The sequence below is a fragment of the Sitodiplosis mosellana genome, unplaced genomic scaffold, assembly GCF_009176505.1.
Source record: "Sitodiplosis mosellana isolate CC-2019 unplaced genomic scaffold, AAFC_SMos_1.0 Smas_scaffold_6170, whole genome shotgun sequence".
In the NCBI taxonomy this organism is placed as follows: Eukaryota; Metazoa; Arthropoda; class Insecta; order Diptera; family Cecidomyiidae; genus Sitodiplosis; species Sitodiplosis mosellana.
The window spans coordinates 10,286-27,907 of record NW_022601411.1 but is presented as its reverse complement, the minus strand read 5'-3'; the positions used below and the strand labels follow the sequence as shown (position 1 = coordinate 27,907).

The 17,622-nt window shown below is 34.3% G+C and overlaps 3 protein-coding genes across 3 annotated transcripts; all 3 read right to left on the bottom strand.

Moving 5' to 3' along the window:
• Positions 1-228: 228 nt before the first annotated feature.
• Positions 229-1,440, bottom strand: LOC129575904 (uncharacterized). Its single transcript, XM_055460140.1, has one exon. The coding sequence runs from the start codon at positions 1,438-1,440 to the stop codon at positions 229-231; it is 1,212 nt and encodes a 403-aa protein (XP_055316115.1).
• Positions 1,441-8,219: 6,779 nt separating this feature from the next.
• LOC129575903 (uncharacterized) lies at positions 8,220-11,726 on the bottom strand. The gene has a single exon (XM_055460139.1). The coding sequence runs from the start codon at positions 11,724-11,726 to the stop codon at positions 8,220-8,222; it is 3,507 nt and encodes a 1,168-aa protein (XP_055316114.1).
• An 861-nt stretch (positions 11,727-12,587) lies between these two features.
• Positions 12,588-13,871, bottom strand: LOC129575833 (uncharacterized). The gene is made up of 3 exons (XM_055459940.1): positions 13,591-13,871; positions 13,172-13,517; positions 12,588-13,105 (listed from the first exon to the last, which is right to left on the bottom strand). Exons 1-3 carry the CDS (start codon positions 13,693-13,695, stop codon positions 12,693-12,695), a joined length of 864 nt encoding a protein of 287 aa, XP_055315915.1. The 5' UTR covers positions 13,696-13,871; the 3' UTR covers positions 12,588-12,692.
• Positions 13,872-17,622: the final 3,751 nt, after the last annotated feature.

Here is a 17,622-nt window from a genome sequence, read left to right as displayed (position 1 = left end):
TCTTATTTTTTAATGCTCTAGCGTAGGCTTTTTTTGAGAATATATTTATGACAGTTAAAGTATATTTCATGTTTTTATTTTTTGATGCATACGGAATCATTTCAACCAAATCTGCTTGCAAGGTATCATCGATTCCCATCATAAGTGTACGCCTACGCGCAAAGTTCCGCCTAGCTTCACGATGTAGTTCGTTTACAAGATCTCGTTTACTCATTATTTTCTTTTAGCTTAAATAACACGATGAACCATACTCGAGAAAGGTGAATATTCGACTAAATTGTCGTGAATTATTAAACAATAGGCTGCTGTGTTATTTGGTATGATCTGTTGGGTCTCTATTTCAAGTCGAACATCAACCATACCCATTTTCATACTTTCATCCGTTCTACTACAATCAAACACAAATATAGGTCGATTCGTAAAGAAGTTTTCCGGATCAACACCGAGTGGATTGTAGAAGGATACATCATTATAGTATTTTTGTTGAACACTTTGTAATGTATAAAATAACTCCTGATAGTGTGACAACCCAAAGTTCAAATGCATATCATCATAGGGGTAACGTTCGTTGTTTAAATATAGCTTCAAGTTTGAAATGTTGCAATGATCAAACAATGTTGAATCAACAGTAAGAATATTGTTACGATTTGTTTGGAAAGCAACAACAACAAATCTCGGCTTACTAACTTGAATCGTTGTTTTCACACTCCATGTATGACGTGTTGTTTCCGGTACAAGTGGTAATTCATATAAATCCCAAGACCGAAATGGTAAAAGTAGGCTATCCTTGTGAGAGATCATTTTATACATTCGCAATTTAGCTTTATCACTCATAAAGATATGTTGAATTTTCCAGTGAATTTTGGTTACACTTAGACGTAGAATGTCTTCAGCTGAGGTGTAAAAATTGTTATTTGAGCGGCTACGCACTAAAATTAACTCATGTTTACTGTTCATTATGATTTTTCTGAAATCATCACAGAATCCAAAAATGAATCTTAGTGGTAGAATAACTCGATAGCTTCCAGCTACAATATTTTGTTGACTATATTGATTAAAGAGAAGATAAGATTTTTCATCTTCAGATTTACATGCAATCATACACTTCAAAATGGATGTAATGCCCGGTGATTTACAACGATCAATTTCAATACCATTTAACTCATAACGCATTTCACTGAATAAGTGTGCGATGGAGTTGTATGCAAATACTGCTTCATTACGTACAAATGGTGTTCCATCATTTTTTGCGGTTGAAAATTCAATTAGAAGATAGCTTTCTGACGGTAAAACATTCAACTCATGTGATTGTATGGTAATGCGAATTTCATCATTATTGTTATATGATGTTGTATATGGAGTATACGTATGAAATTGTTGACTTATAATGTCGTCATCTTGAACGATTGGATTTTTAACTTCCAAGATTTTACTCGCCATTGTTGTATTATTCTACACTTTTTTCACTTTAAATCCTAAACTCTTTAAAAACGTAATATTTTTTTAAATTCAGACCACTCTTGTTAGATGTTTTCTTCTTCGCGTCTTCAAACGAAATGACATCCGATCCAGATGGGGGCGCACTTTTATACTCGCGTGGGTAATCGTGATAAATTAACATTTTTTTTTTGAGAGTTTTTGAGGAATATGTTTATTCAATCACAGTCAACAAATGAATAAGTCAAATGAACAACTTCTTCATTATTTATTTAAGTTCGCTTATGATTCTCTCCGTATATGTATACGACAAGTAATTTTTTCACCTCGAAAGTCCACTAATCGGCCATCTTGATCGACTATTGAAATGTTTAATTCATTTATACGACGTCTAATGACAGGTAAATAGATCAAATGTTTTGGTTGTTCATTAATTTTGTATCCAGGATCAACTGTAGGGCTAAATTCATATATTGTGTGAGTACTTCTACCGTTATGAAAAGACCCTGTTGTTAAATCACAATCAATTCGAATGCTATTTACACTCTGTATATTAGCAATTTTATCTGATGTATGAAACCCAAAAGCTGGAAGTTTACGATTGAACCCCAAAACTGATCCGATAGAGTTTGGTTGTGTAAAATCAATGAAAACGTCACTTTCAATTCTACATTTCATAGTATTTGCATTTGAATGCATACGAAACTGAATGCCCCTTCCGCGAAACTCTTCCTCTAATAATGCTCCTAACCTATTTAATTCATATGATCCAACTGGTACCTCAAGCACTTCATTGTCACCCTTTACCCCAACTTGATGATGAATCTTGTTGTTCCCATCATAAATATTAGGAATTGAGTTATATGTATAAAAATCCAGTAAGCTGCAAGAGTAGCTAAATCGATCATCCAATACAATTTCAGGGTGAAAACTTGAATGCAAGAGGGAGCTGTTGCCCGTGAGTGTTAATGTTATTGACATCATGACTGTCTCTAGAAAACTGATTTGGCATTCGATTTGTCATGTCTTTTTATCCCCATCCTCCCCCCTTCTTCTCAACGTAAATTGTATAAAAGCCTGATGCTATGCTTTAAAAATAATCATTTCTCTATCAATCATTCAAGAGTAAACATCTGAGGGAGATGAAAACGAATAAGAAAAGAGTTAAAAAAATAGTCAAACGTGGTGGTGGTATTATAGATAGAATTATTGATAAACTTCCATTTGAGTTGCATGTGCCAAATTATCAGTACTGTGGTCCAGGTACACATTTAGGAAAACGACTAGCTAGAGGAGATTCAGGCATAAATCCTTTGGATGCTGCATGTAAACTACACGATATCGAATATAGTAAACATAACAATTCTTCAGAACGTTCGATTGCCGACAAAAAACTTCAAAAAGAAGCAATGAAACGAGTTTTTTCAAAGGATGCATCATTATCTGAACGAGCCATAGCGTTAGGTGTGGCTGCTGCTATGAAAATCAAACGAAGTCTTACAAAAAGCGGCAAGGGGTTATCGAAATGTCGATTAAAGAAGAAGAAGATGAAAAAGCAGCATGTTGCTTTATCAACTTTGATTAAATCAGCTAGAGTAGCAATCAAGAAAAACAAACCAGATACGGTGGATTCAGCAATAAAAGTCGCTGTCGCTACGATCAAAAAGTCAAAAGGTGGAAAACGTGTGAAGACACCACGTACTATAAAATTACCCACGATCGTTGGTGGTGTTTTACCACTCATCCCGATCTTTGCTGGTCTAAGTGCGTTAGGAACAATTGCTGGAACTGCGGCAAGCATCACAAATGCAATCAATGTGGCAAAAAGGGGGCAAAAAGGGGGCAAAAAGAGTTAGAGGAAAACAAACGTCACAATAGAACGATGGAATCAATTGCGATTGGGGGTAAATCCGGAAAAGGTTTCTATCTGCGTTCGAACGCCAAAGGAAATGGATTTTACTTGCAGTCCTATACAAAAAACCATTAGATTCGCTGCCTAAGCGTGCATTAACTAATTTTGATCTAATAAAATACATCAAGTTGTTGAAAATCCCACATTTTCAAGGAGTCTATATGCGTGATAATCTTCCGCAAAGAACACCAAAAGAAGAAGAATGTATGATTATAAATCATGATTCAATGAAAAATCATGGAACGCATTGGACATGTTTTGTTAAAACAAACAAAAACGTATTTTACTTTGATTCATTTGGTAAATTAGCACCACCATTGGAGTTGATTAAGTACTTGGGTAGCGAATGTAGTATATTTTACAATTATGATCAATATCAAAAATTTAACACTGTGAATTGCGGGCATCTTTGTTTGAGTTTTTTGTATGCATATTATGAATAGTGAAAAAGTTATAGTATATTAGTAATAGTTTTTTCTCTTCATTTTGTTGCAGGAGTAGTATAAATAAAAGTAAATTTGTCTTTTTTGTTTCAGTTATAAACAAGATGCGTTTCACTAAACAAGCTATTACTATTGATATCCCAAATATGGATAAAGTTGTCTCAACTTTAAAGCCGAAATTGAGACGACACAGCCAACTATTACCTAACTCAATTAGGTGTATAATTGCTGGTCCATCAAACTGTGGGAAAACAAATTTACTGATAAGTTTAATCGAATCTGAAAATGGTTTGAAATTTGAAAATATTTACATTTATTCAAAAACCTTAGAACAAGATAAATATGGATATTTGAAAAAGATTCTGAAGCCTTTGAAGCATATAGGATTCTATACATTTGCAGCATCTGAAAAAGTAATTGCCCCCAATGAAGCTAGGAAAAATTCTATTTTTATCTTTGATGATGTGGTTTGTGATAGAAAGCAAGAAAATATTCGAAATTATTTCTGTTTAGGTAGACATAGAAATATTGATTGTTTTTATTTAACTCAGACGTACACTAGAATTAGTAAGCATCTCATCAGAGATAATTGTAATTTTTTGATACTATTCAAGCAAGACGATCTAAATTTGAAACATATTTACAACGATATGGGTGTTGCTTGTGACATGAAGTTTGAAGAATTCAAACGTTTCTGTTTAGAATGTTGGAAGGAGAGATTTGGATTTGTTGTAATTGATCTTGATAGTGACGTCAATGAAGGTCGTTATCGAAAAGGTTTTTCAAGTTATTTAGAAACTAATAAATAAGCAAATTAATGAATAAAATCATTCAGTCTAAATTTATCGCTCAATGTGAAGACAATGACTAGCAAAGAGAGAAAATTTAAATCTGCCTTAGTGCGAACACGCAGCATAATTGCAAATAAATTTCGAAAATTACGTCGAAATCAAGTTTTGCGTGAAAATGAATTGCATGAGAGATATGCACCCATAACAAACTCAATTAAACAATTGATTGACACAAAGGAATACATTTCAAACGAAAATACACTATTAGATCGTGAACATAAAATAGAAAAAGATGATGATTTGATGGAATTTGACAATGATGATCAAGAGAATGAAATAAAGTTTGAAGAAAATGTGAAAAATGAAGCAAAATCAGATGATTCAACCTCTGAACCTAAAAGTGATGAACAAGATGCAGTTATTAATAAAAATCGCAAGGATTATAAACGCATTGCAACGAGCAATGATCTTAACACTTTGGAGAAAGTACGGGAAAATGATCGTGTGAAAGCTATGGTTCAAAGGAAAAAACGTCGTTCTGAAGCTAGTGACTCTCTGCGCTATAATAACTTTGTAGATATCTCTGAACCTGAAAATGATGCAGCTATTATTCAAAAATGTAAGGTTGATAAAGGACGAATTTTCCAACCGCGTAATGTCGCAACGAGCAATGATCTTCACACTTTGAAGAAAATACGAGATGATGATCATGCAAAAACTAAAGCTCGAAGAAAAAAACATCGTTCTGAAGCTAGTGACTCTCTACGCTATAATAACTTTGTGGATATCTCTGAACCTGAAAATGACGCAGCTATTATTCAAAAATGTAAGGTTGATAAAGGACAAATTTTCCAACCGCGTAATGTCACAACGAGCAATGATCTTCACACTTTGAAGAAAATACGAGATGATGATCATGCAAAAACAAAAGCTCGAAGAAAAAAACATCGTTCTGAAGCTAGTGACACTATGCGCTTATCAAAATTTGTAAGCCTGAATCAATGCAAAAATGATTCATGTGAATATAAATCAAAAAAGAAACGGAAAATTCTCAGTCCGGAAGATTATGATTCTATGGGGAATTATCTTGGTTCTGTTAAACCGAAAAGGCGAAAGGTTGAACTTGTGAAGAGAGAAAAGAAAAAACTCAACAAGAAGAGTCGTAATGTTACAATAAGTCCTGATGATTTTGATGAGGAAGGATATTACAGAGGTATCGTTGCCCCCAAACGTCGAAAGATTGAAATTCCCATTGATAATTTACAAGTAGTTTCACGTTACAAAAAACGTGTTCACACAGGAAAATGTTTGGAAAATAAATTTATCCCATATGCAGAAAATACTAGATCGTTCAATAAGTCCATGGCCTGACTTACAAAAAGCAAAAACACTGCAAAATCTATACTATTTTTGGAAAGCTACATCTATTTCTAGTATCCTGACAAAATTTCAGCCAAATCTGATCACTAGTTTCCAAGATACAACACTTTGAATGAAGTTATTTTTCATTTTTTGAAAATCATGGAAAAACTGCAATTTTTTGTCAATTTGGTACTTCTGTTCTCAGAGCAAAATGAATAGAAACATCAAATCCCTATCAAAGTTAGTTTATAGTGTCCCAATACTATCGAAATAATCATTGGATATGGTTGAATTGGATTTATGCATAGCCCTATGGGCAATTTTGTCGATAAACCTCCAAAATGTTCAAAATATGTGGTTTCGGAAGAAATCATTACAAAAGTCACGAAGCGAAAGCGGAATGCTCAAATACGATAGAGCATAAATTTAATAAGGCCATAGGGCTACTAAGCTGGGTTATAGTTCCAACTCAGCATGGGTTTGTACTTATGAAAAACCCAATTGAAAATGCATTGCCGCGTTTTTGGCTATTGAGCAAAATAAACAATTTTTTAAGGATTCGAAGCCTTGTTTGGAACAGTAAAGCCCAAATTTAAACAGGTTTTTGCCTTGATATATTATAATTGATGTCTATTTAGTCCAATGTAATTGATACGGGTCAAAAATATTAGGTAGAAATCGACAGAGAGGGCTCAAAGTGACCATAGCCGCCAAATATAAGCTATATATACTTTGAGCCGTTTTTGTGGGAATAAGCATAGAATTATCATCATGAAACATTCGTACAAAGTTGAAAATGTCAGAAGAACAATATTAGCACCATTTTAGACCTATCTGAATGTAAAAACTTGATAAAAAGTAGCTTATTTGGCGAAGAGAAGTATGTTGTTCCAATGCGAGTTTCACACAGATTCTTGATCTGCTTATTTAGTGATAAAATTCAATGAAATATTCTACGAATCTCTTCACCAACCACTGTATTTTCAAAATCTGGTCTTTCTCAGACTTTTCATGTGCCCGGAACTTAATAAAAAACATCCAAAGAAAGATCACACCGATTAAACGTAAAAATAAGGCTAATTTTGGAGGTTTCCGTCCGAGTGGGTGCAACTCACAAACTGGATATCAGAATTGGCTGAAATTTTGTCAGTATACTAGAAATGGATATAGCTTTCCAAAAATAGTACAGATTTTGCAGTGTTTTTGCTTTTTGTAAGTCAGGCCATGGACTTATTGAACGATCTAGTATTGTTTATGAATATTATGATGACCCGAATGAATTGGTTGACCGTTTAAAATTGCTTGTGTCATCAAAAAATGCTGGAAATTCGAACCACGATCAAGAGATTAATTCTATAGTCGAAGAACTACGCGAACGTCACATCATCATGTAAAGAGAGAGTATAAAAGCGAGAAATTTTCACAGTAAACCATCAGTCTCATTTCAACTACGAACGAGTTCACAACAATGGAAAGCAAACAAGACGAAACGCCCCCGATGGAGTGGGGGGATATCCTTGACTTAGATGTAAACGATGGTCGAACATTTGAAATGATGGATATCGATGACGAAGATGAAGAAGAAGCAGACGAGTCTGTCAATTTCGTTTTCGTTGATATTCAGGGATTCAAAACTTATCGCGAACGATTCATCTGCAAAGAATTTTGTTTGACTTCTGTTGATGATTATTATCATGCAATCATCAAGTCACCGTATGCTTTCAAGAAGCTTCCATCGTTTTATCAACGACAGGCAAATTGGTTGACCAACAATTTCCACGGACTTACATATGATTGTGGTGATGTTCACATCATTGAAGTAATACAAAAAGTGTATCCAAAATTAATGGGGAAAGTCGTGGTTGTGAAAGGTGCTGAAAAGGTTAATTGGTTAAAGTATATATTTCGCAACTGTGGTGAAATTGAATGCATCAACTTTGAAGATCTTGGTTTGAATGAGAATCGTAAAAACCGCCACCCCTTGATGTGTGATTTTCATTTGGAGAAGACTATCACCAAAATCAACTCTGAACTCTACAAATACCATGGAAAGAGACAACCTTGGCCAGAATATCAATGTGCAAGAGCAATCGCATTGAAGCTAAAGGAAACAGTTGAACAATCAAAGTCGAATTAATTTTTTAGTTAATTACTTTGTCTAACTTTAAGAGAACCAAGAATAATGTATTCCTGACTGTAAGAAGGATAATAAACGAATATTCATTTTTTTTCTCAACTTAGAACATTTTATTTTTCTTTCTTATCACTATTATTTTACATTGGAATCAGATAATGCCCCCATGGTAAAGTTTCAACATTATCCTCTAATATAAATCTCTTATTATCTTCTCCACTAAGTGCTACTTTTTTCTGTCTAACACTAAATACAGTATGTTTCTTAGAGCGAAAAGTATTTTGTTCTCTCACAATCTTATTACATTTATCATTGATACAATCGATGTAATCCTGGAATTTGATATTTTTCTTCAGCACATATTTCTTAACACCTTTAGCTTTCTTCATTTTTTCAACACCATGGGTCAGCAATCCATACATCTTACTACCAAGACCTGCGTATTCAGTAGCAATTTCACCATTCAACTCATCCTTGAACATTCCAGGAACTTTTTTGTTCACACGTGGAATATTGTATGCATTGTTTTCTGGAAAGTCACTTGTGTCAAACTTGCTCAAATTATTTATCATATCAGCATAAAAATCGTCTGTATCCACTTCCAAGATGAATGAATCAGTGTCAGTGTAGAGCAGTTTAATATCATCACCATACTGTGCTCGCAAGTGGTTGTAAAAAAATTCATACATCAAAACTTTTGATATCTCCAAAATGGACATCCCAATTGCTATTGGTTTATCTAGGATCACATTTGTTTTGTCCATATGAATGGCGACTAAATCTGCATTGAAAATGGTGTACTTTTTGAAGTTTGGCATTGATACCAATTTTCGAGCACCATGTCTACCATTCCACTCACTTTTCAAACGAATATCTGATTTAGTTCGAACGTTTTCCATCGTTTTTCCATAGATCGCATTGATCATCAGTTTATAAAAATCTTTCTCAAATTCATTTGTTGCTTTCGTTCGTAATGCGGTATTCAAATTGATATATGGTTGAAGCCACTTTGACTGTTTGAATTCCAGCACTCTGTGAACTTTTTTTAAACGTAGACCTTGTTGAATTGCACCCTTCAACATCTTGTAATGAATGATGTAGTTTTTCTTATCAAACAATGTCAACATCAGTTTTTTTTCGGCCTTAGCTGTATTTGGCGCTGAACGACTCTCGGCGCAAAACGGATAGTCCTTGTGGCTATCATGAAGATGTTGTGGATATTGCAAATCTACTTCGAAGATATAGCCGACTTCAGAATCGTCTGACATGCTTAGGATCTCTTCAACAGTAAAACTCTTTTGACACCAAGCAAAATTGTTGATGGGTAAACTTTGCATCATAGCATAGCCATACAAATTGTTCGCATCCAAGTAAACTATATACTTCGATTGATTATTTGGATCATACTCCTCCATATACTTGTTGTTCGCCTTAGCATGACGCTTGCTGCACTGTGAAATACCTCCTCGAATTCCTTTTTCGATGAATAGCAACATATCAACATCTGTCATCAATTCAATCTCCACTTTTGTATATTTCAGCATTGAATCGAAGGTTAGACCCGGTGCGGTGTAATAGTGCGCTGGATCCAAACTGAAGTTTTCATAGCATGTCACTCGAAAGTTCTCGAATATATCAGCGAGGAGTAGAATATCAGTCTTCATGTAAAGATCTGAATATTCCCCCAATGTGTTCAGCTTGAAATCACTCCATATTTTGCATGCAAACTCATAGTCTTCAACAGATAATTCACATTCATTCAACTTGCTGTAGAACATTTCTTTGGATGGTAATGATGTTTCTTCCAGCTTCCCCCATTCATCAATGTAATCGTAGCAAAAAACACCTTTTCGTTTCAACATCTTTAGCCGCTCTTCATCCAAATCGTTGAATTGCGATTTAAGATTACTTTTCTTCTCGAACGGTAACGTTGAGGACAAGTAGTCCAATGACTTCGCCATGAATTGAAACGAATCGATGAATCGGAACTTGATGAATTCTCTGTAATCATTTGTGATGGTGCTTTGCATCGTCTTTGTGAATGACACGTAATTTTGCTCATTTCGCGGTATAATTGAGATATTACCAGGAACTTTTGTTGCAAGTGCGCTAATAATGAAATGAGCATCATAATGTGCAAGGTTGTGAAATATTACTGGAATGTAGCGAGGCACTTTGAATCCTAGATTACAACGAGAGTGAGCCGATCCTCGATATTTTCCAGTCAAGTGACAATGATCACGAACACGAATATCACCCATCATGTATGGTTCTTCACAAATGTGACATTCATCAGATACAATGAAGAATGCTTCATCTTCTAAGGACATGTTAAGTGGCATTTTATCATTCAGAATCTGCTCAACATCACTCGCGATATCCTGAAGATCTTGTATAAACCAATCAATACAGTTTGGACCACGATTACTACGATAAAATGATTTCGAATCATCATAATTACACTTGAAGTAATAACCAATTGCATAGGCTTCATGTTGTTGATATGCTTTCGTTGTTTCTTTTTGACAAAACTCCACTTCGGGCACTTTCAGCAATGATTCAAGATCAGCATAAATCACAAATGGCACTTTCATCTTATTGTTATAGTTTGCGAATTTCAATTCAGTCATCAACGGAACTTCAACTTGATAATCGTTTTGTTGAAAACAATTCTTTGTGTGTGCATTCAATCGTTCAGAGCAGGTGAAGTAATTCAAACAGCGATCGCAAAACAGTTTTTGTGTGCAGTTTTTCGATATCTGTCGACTTATCAATGCGCTCAAATTCTTAATCCAGCAGTAGTGCATTTTTCTTTCATCAACCGCTCCATCGAGATGATGCGCAACACTCTCTTCTTCTTCATCATCACCCGATGCATCGGTGAGCAACAACAAGTGGATATGATTCAATTTCACTGATTTGGTCAAACGTAATGGTCTCACAACAAGCGCCTTTTTGTCATACATGTAGACATTCACGGAGATGGTTGAATTATAACTCTCGAACTTTGAAATGTCTTTCAATTGCACAGGAAATTTGATGTCAGCGAAGTTCAACACGTTCTCATACTGCTTGTACTGTGAAACACGTTGAGCGTTTGAATCCGGTTTAAACAATGCTGACAAAATGGCATATTTAAAGCATTGATTGTCTTTATTTTGTACATTGATGATGGCCTTTTTCTTTTCAAGATGTTTTGGCAACTTGATGTATGAAGAACCACCGAACGGATCATAGCGACTAACTTGCACGTTCAATTCCGTGATTTCAGCAAGCCTGAACCCAGACCCAAGCAGCTGCATATCATCGATTTTCTGCTGCACAAAATCCACAACATTTGCAGTGTAGAAGGAGCTTAAGAATGTCTCAAAATCAATCATCTCAACTCTGGTGTGCAAGTAAAATTGTTGTGTTATCACTTGTGCACCTTCGCTAGTCATGATTTCCTTCTCAAACACCTCCATAAAACAGAAAGCAACTTTGACAATGTAGTGCTCTTCAAGCAATTTTTCAATTCGTTTCTCAAACAAAACGTATGCATCATCTAGGAATGATTTCACATCGATATGACCGTTATTTACAATTGAGAAAGTTTGCAATCGATTTTGGAAAGCAAAGTCTCGTTCTTCTAATTTGACCAATTCCATGATGACTTTTATGCTTGAATGTTCAACGAAAACTAGCGACTGTCGAGTGGAAAATATTCTCCTTATATAGCAACAAAATTCTAATTTTTTCGCAATTGTTGCATAAAAAATATTCGAAGCAATTTAGAGTTCATTAACTCTTACGCTATTGCATGCAACTAAATTGTTTTGGCTATTCATTCTTTTTATAATTTTCGCTCGATGTTCTATTGTTAATACGCGAGAAATTATTTTATCGGCTGCTTTGACTATCTTCTGAAATCTCTTTCGATCCAAATATTCTTCACACCAAGTTCCAATGCGTGCCTTATGATATGCATATTGCCTGACATACATTTTCAAAACACACACATTTGGGTTAAATGAAACTTTCAATCGATTGAAAGTGAAGCATCGCTTCTCCATTTTGACGAAGTGTTCTTGTTCAGTAATAACTGAGAACTAAATTGAAAATTGTATTTTGTCTTCAATAATTTGTTCGATAAATCGGAAAAGAAGTCAAAACGGACAATTGTTGTGACTACAATTAATTGAAAATGGTTATCTGACACACGATTGTTGTGACTATAATTAATTGCATGAACAATTGTTGTGACTACAATTAATTATTGTTGTGACTACAATTAATTGAATATAATCATCTGGCACGGGGTCAATGACCCTGTGCCAGAACATACATTACTACACTACTCGTTTCGAATGAGAATTTTCTTCCCATGTTGATTGAACATTCAAGAAACTACATACAATTTGTATTTTAAGGAAACAGGAAGATTGACGACGTATGTAGAAAACCTTCATTCATTGGCTTTTCTTCATTTATCTATTTTGTTTCAAGTGACGGCAAAATAAAATGTTATGTTCAATTGCAACGTATTAACTCGTTTAATTTCATTATTGAAAGTATTTAATCAACAAAGAAATTATTTTATTGTGTGTTTTCACTTGCATGTACAATGTACATTGTTAATTTGAAAAATATGCATCAGTGAACAGTCCATCAACATCATCTCCAAGATCTGAGTTGTTCCCGCAATGGTATTCAGGTAAATCAGACCTTACATAATTGTTATGACGATCTTTTCCTATCATTATAGCATTTCCATTTACTACATTGTAAGTGGAGTAGATTAAACAATAGCCGATCGGGCGATACATATCATTGGTTCGTATTGTTCCAACCACCGAAGTCGGGTACATTCTTGGATGATAGAAAAACTGGACAGCCCATTTGGCGTATCCCTGTGGATGGTCTTTGAGGAAATCCCTAATCTCTGTTTCGCTTGCTTTCCACATTCGACCATTATTGACAACAGAGGAATGGGGAAAAAAGTTTTGTAGAATGTTTGGTCCATCCAGGGAGTGTGCCACTATATGACCTACATAAAATCAATTCATGTTAAATCTATGATATAAACCAAAAAAAAATTAATATGAATATAAACCTCTTTGATCGCCCTGTCGGAAGCCCATTCGATCCAAATAAGCATCAAGCCCTTGTGGATATGTCAGACGGCGGTTTGGATTATATCGTGTAATGTGGGCTTTAAATTGAACAGGCAGGTCAATTATTCCTCCATCTAAATGCACGATTCTGCGAAAAACTCGTTCGCGTAGCGGTCCGATAGGCGTATCGTCCAAATATAAGCCATTTAAACGCTGTTGCGCTTTTTGAAGAATATTATCCATAATTGTTTTTGCGTTTCGATTCCCCAAGTTTACAGTAAAACTAGCCCGTTTCGAAATTGTTCTGTTAGTATCGTCATTGTCGCCAGTTAAATCAACATCAAACTAAAAAAAAAAACAAATTTATATGAATAGTATAGCGAGAAATTAGTTTATTTAATGAAACAAGCAGGTTTACCTGATTGGAAAGATGCGTTTCTTCGGCTTCGTGAATACCCGACTCGGAAATAACATTTTCGATTGGGAGGGAAATTAAAAACAACACCGAAAATATCTTCAACATTTCATTCGATGTTTTACTTTGTATTCGCGATGTGTTTTAAAAAAAAAACAGAAATGATCGTTTTATTTAATAAAAGAAAAGAGAGAATAGAACTTATCTTCCTTTCTCAATTTCCCAAGACTTGAGATGTGTGATGTGTGATGTGTAGACGTGTATGAATCAAATCAAACTGATGTATTCTGCTTCACATTGCCAGACTATTTATACCCATTGTTCTAAGCACGTTCATGAATAAATTGTGATAAGCGCAAGAATGTGTTGCGATTAGAACGAATTAATCTATATATCTATGGGTGAGATTGAGAGTAGTGTATGTTTCACTGACTTTGTTACGAAAGAGAAGAGTAAGTTTCTTCCGACTTAGAAATAGTTAAAGTAGAGTAAGTATTTTGACTGTTTGTGGTAATAATAAAGGCGAGTATGTTTCATAGACCTTAATTTGTGTTAAACAAGAGTATGTATTTTGTTAGTTTGGAATACCAATAGACAGGAGTATGTTTTTCTTACTTTGGTTGTTGAAAAAGTAGGGTATGTTTTCATAAATGGTTAAAAATATTAAGTTCTTTCGATGAAGAATAACAGGAGTCAATAAGTCTCAGCACAATGAAGTTATCCATGAATTCGCATAGAAATATACCTTATTATTGTAGAAGTAAAGAAAATATTGTCTGCATTTTAATTATTTAATTTGCATTAACAATTTTTGGAAAAGGCGCAAAATTTTCTTTTGCATCGGGGCGCAATTTGGTCTCGCGGAGGCACTGTTTCTATAGGTGAGATTGAGAGTAGAGTATGTTTTTTCGTTGATTTATATTTTTGAAAAGGCGAGTATGTTTTTTGATGGATCTATTGGCGGTAAAGTAGAGTATGTTGAAATGCCTTGGGTCGTTACGGTTTTCCCGGATTTCGCGGAAGTGATAAGAGATAACGGTTTGGTTTCTTCGGTAAAGTTATAGAAGGTCCTTTATAACATTGCTGAAGAAAGTTGTCTCTTATCTCTTGTCAGTTGCGCGCAAATCGCGTACATAAAAAAGCAAAATTCATATAGAACTTTTTTTTCTTATCATTTTTCGCGCTTTTCGCGAAACTGATAAGAGATAAGAGATATTTGTCTTCAGCATTGTTATAGTGGACCTCGAGTGCTACAACTTTGCCAAGTTGTTATCTCTTATCAGTTCCACGGAAACCGTGAAAAATGGCGAAGACCCGCCAAAAATGAACATACTCGCCTTTAACCATTTTTAAGTCGAAAGAAACTTACTCTTCTCTTTCATAACAAAGTCAGTGAAACATACACTACTCTCAATCTCACCTATAGATTTGTACTTCAAAGTCGCCTCGGGTGTTGTACGCCCCAGAAACAGTCGAAGTGTTAACGTTGTTTGGAGTTCAAATTTGAGCTCATTTTTGTATTTATTTATAAACTTTATCAGTCCACTGAACTCAAATGTATTTCAAATAAGATTGACATGCGGTCGTCGTGAAACAACAATAACAACATATTTTTGCAATGCTGTTGGGGTCAGTTGTGTGGACGTCGCTATTCATCGATTTCACGAATTTCCAGGAAAATCAAAACGAAATTTCAATATGCGGCTGACATACATAACTGTTATCATATATACATTGAACGCCTTGGCTAAACTCAAAATCACTTGAAAAACATTGTTTTTCTAAACTATTATCAGAAATCTGTCCGTTCATATACACTTAGTTGATGTTGTTATGTGAGTTGATTTGTCATTGCTTTTGTTGATATTGTTGTAACATTTTAGTCAAATAATCAACACAAAATTATGTAAAATGAACTGTTGGCTGCAAGTCCATTTTACACGACAAGTTCAGTTGACTAGACATGGTGAATGGTCGTTCAAACTGTTGAATCATCGTGAGCTACTCGTTTCAATGCTAGGATTTGATGCAAAACATCATTTGTCTGTTCTGGTGGATAGGTTCAACATAAAAATATCATAACTGCATTGGCACAATCATTGATCCATATTTTTAAATGATGCTTTCTTACATTCCCCACGGGATGTGCTGTGTTTCTTCACAATTGACTACCCAGACGATTTTAAGCCTACTTACCACATTGCACGTACATCGTATGTGAATAGAACATAATCGAAATTGCGAGGGAAATGCGATGTTCAGAATAAAGACGCTCACGCATGCTCGAGTTCATTCGATTTTGAACCAATTTTGATCGAACACAAACCTTTCCATTCATTTGATTGACTTGAATTATATTGACCATTACGCAGTTGGCAATTATCAAAGCAAAATGATATTTATGAATGCATTCAATTTGCGTCGTAATTTCACTGAAAAGAAGAAAATCTTCGACTTAAAACTATTATTATCATACTGAAAAAAGGAATTCTTATCATTGGAACATGTTGTGTACATAGCATGCGACGCCAAATACTCATTGTCGGGTCAAAAAATCTCATACTTGAACATATTTGTTTAGTTCGGCCATATGATAACGTCGAAAAAGTCTCTAGAACTTGACATGAAAATAGTCGAATGACATATTTGATAATTTACAAACCGGAGTAGTGTGCCGACTGAAAAATACATAGGCTAACTAATCTATTTCTACGCAAAAGTGTTGACATGGCTAGACTAATGGAAATTTGTCCCATTTCAATCATTAATAATAAAGATAATTTTATTCCGTCGGGTAGCGCAGTATTGATTTCTGAACTTGATTATGACGGCCAGTAAAAGTCAATTTTGAAATTTTAGCTATTCCATAAATATTGAGTATGGAACATTTCTTATCAATACCAAATGGGGTTTGTATCACGACTAAACTTTTTAGTAGGACCATAGCTCCAACATTTTCATTACATCAAGTCAACGAAAGCTTTAATATTTTCTGTAGATGGCGGTCTCTTCCTAAAACTACTCGAATGTGTAAAATAAAAGAGTTTGGAAACTTGTTTAAAATCATATTTTATTCATTGTGAAACGATAAAAAATGACAACAAAAATGCCCAAGAAATATGACATAAAAACGGGTAAAGGTGATAAGAAAGCTTTGTGTGGAAAAATTGTTTTTGTTTTAAATTATTCTGTATTGATTTAAGAAATGTGATGAATCCAATGTGGCAAACTACCGACACGTCTGTATAGCCAATTCAATTGCGATTGTTTTTTTTTCATTTATTCATTCATGGCAAATGTAGAATACATGTACGCCCTTATATCTATGTTATATCTAAAATACAGTATTTTGGTATTGAGTAATAATAACATTCATTTCTTTAGATTATTTTTTGATAGAAACTTTTTTGGCAGCTTATTCACTAAATCAGTCAGTTGCTTATCATATAGAATTTCTTTGACTTTCTTTTTAAATATTTTAATGTTTTTGGCTTTTCTAATTGGCGAAGATAAATTGTCAAATATAGAAATTCCATGATTTATAAAAGAGAGCATGCCCCATTTATTCCTATTTCTAATTTTATGCATTTTATTAGACTGTCTTGTTTCATGATTATGTATATTACTTTTAAAGTCAATATTGATATCACACTTTAGTTTTTTGTTTATAATTTTATAAAAATTTGTACTTAATTCCAGTTCAATGATTTTTTCAAAATCTAGAATATTATGCGCTCTATAAAGATCATTTGTTGAGATATTTCCTATTCTATATTTAGTTGTGCCGCTCCAAATAGTAAGAAGATATATAACATTTGAGTAGAAAAAAGCGTAATATAACATTTTTTCAACGTTGTCACTGCAAAAGAAAGAAATTCTTCTAAAAACGCCAACGTAAGGAGTCAATTTTATTATCAATGATGACACATGTCCGTTCCAGTTCACGCAATTCTTGTAGAGATTGTTGTTTATTTACGTGTATCGTTATATTTTCACCAGATGTTTTCGAAATTGTAAGTTTAGTTTCCGATACCA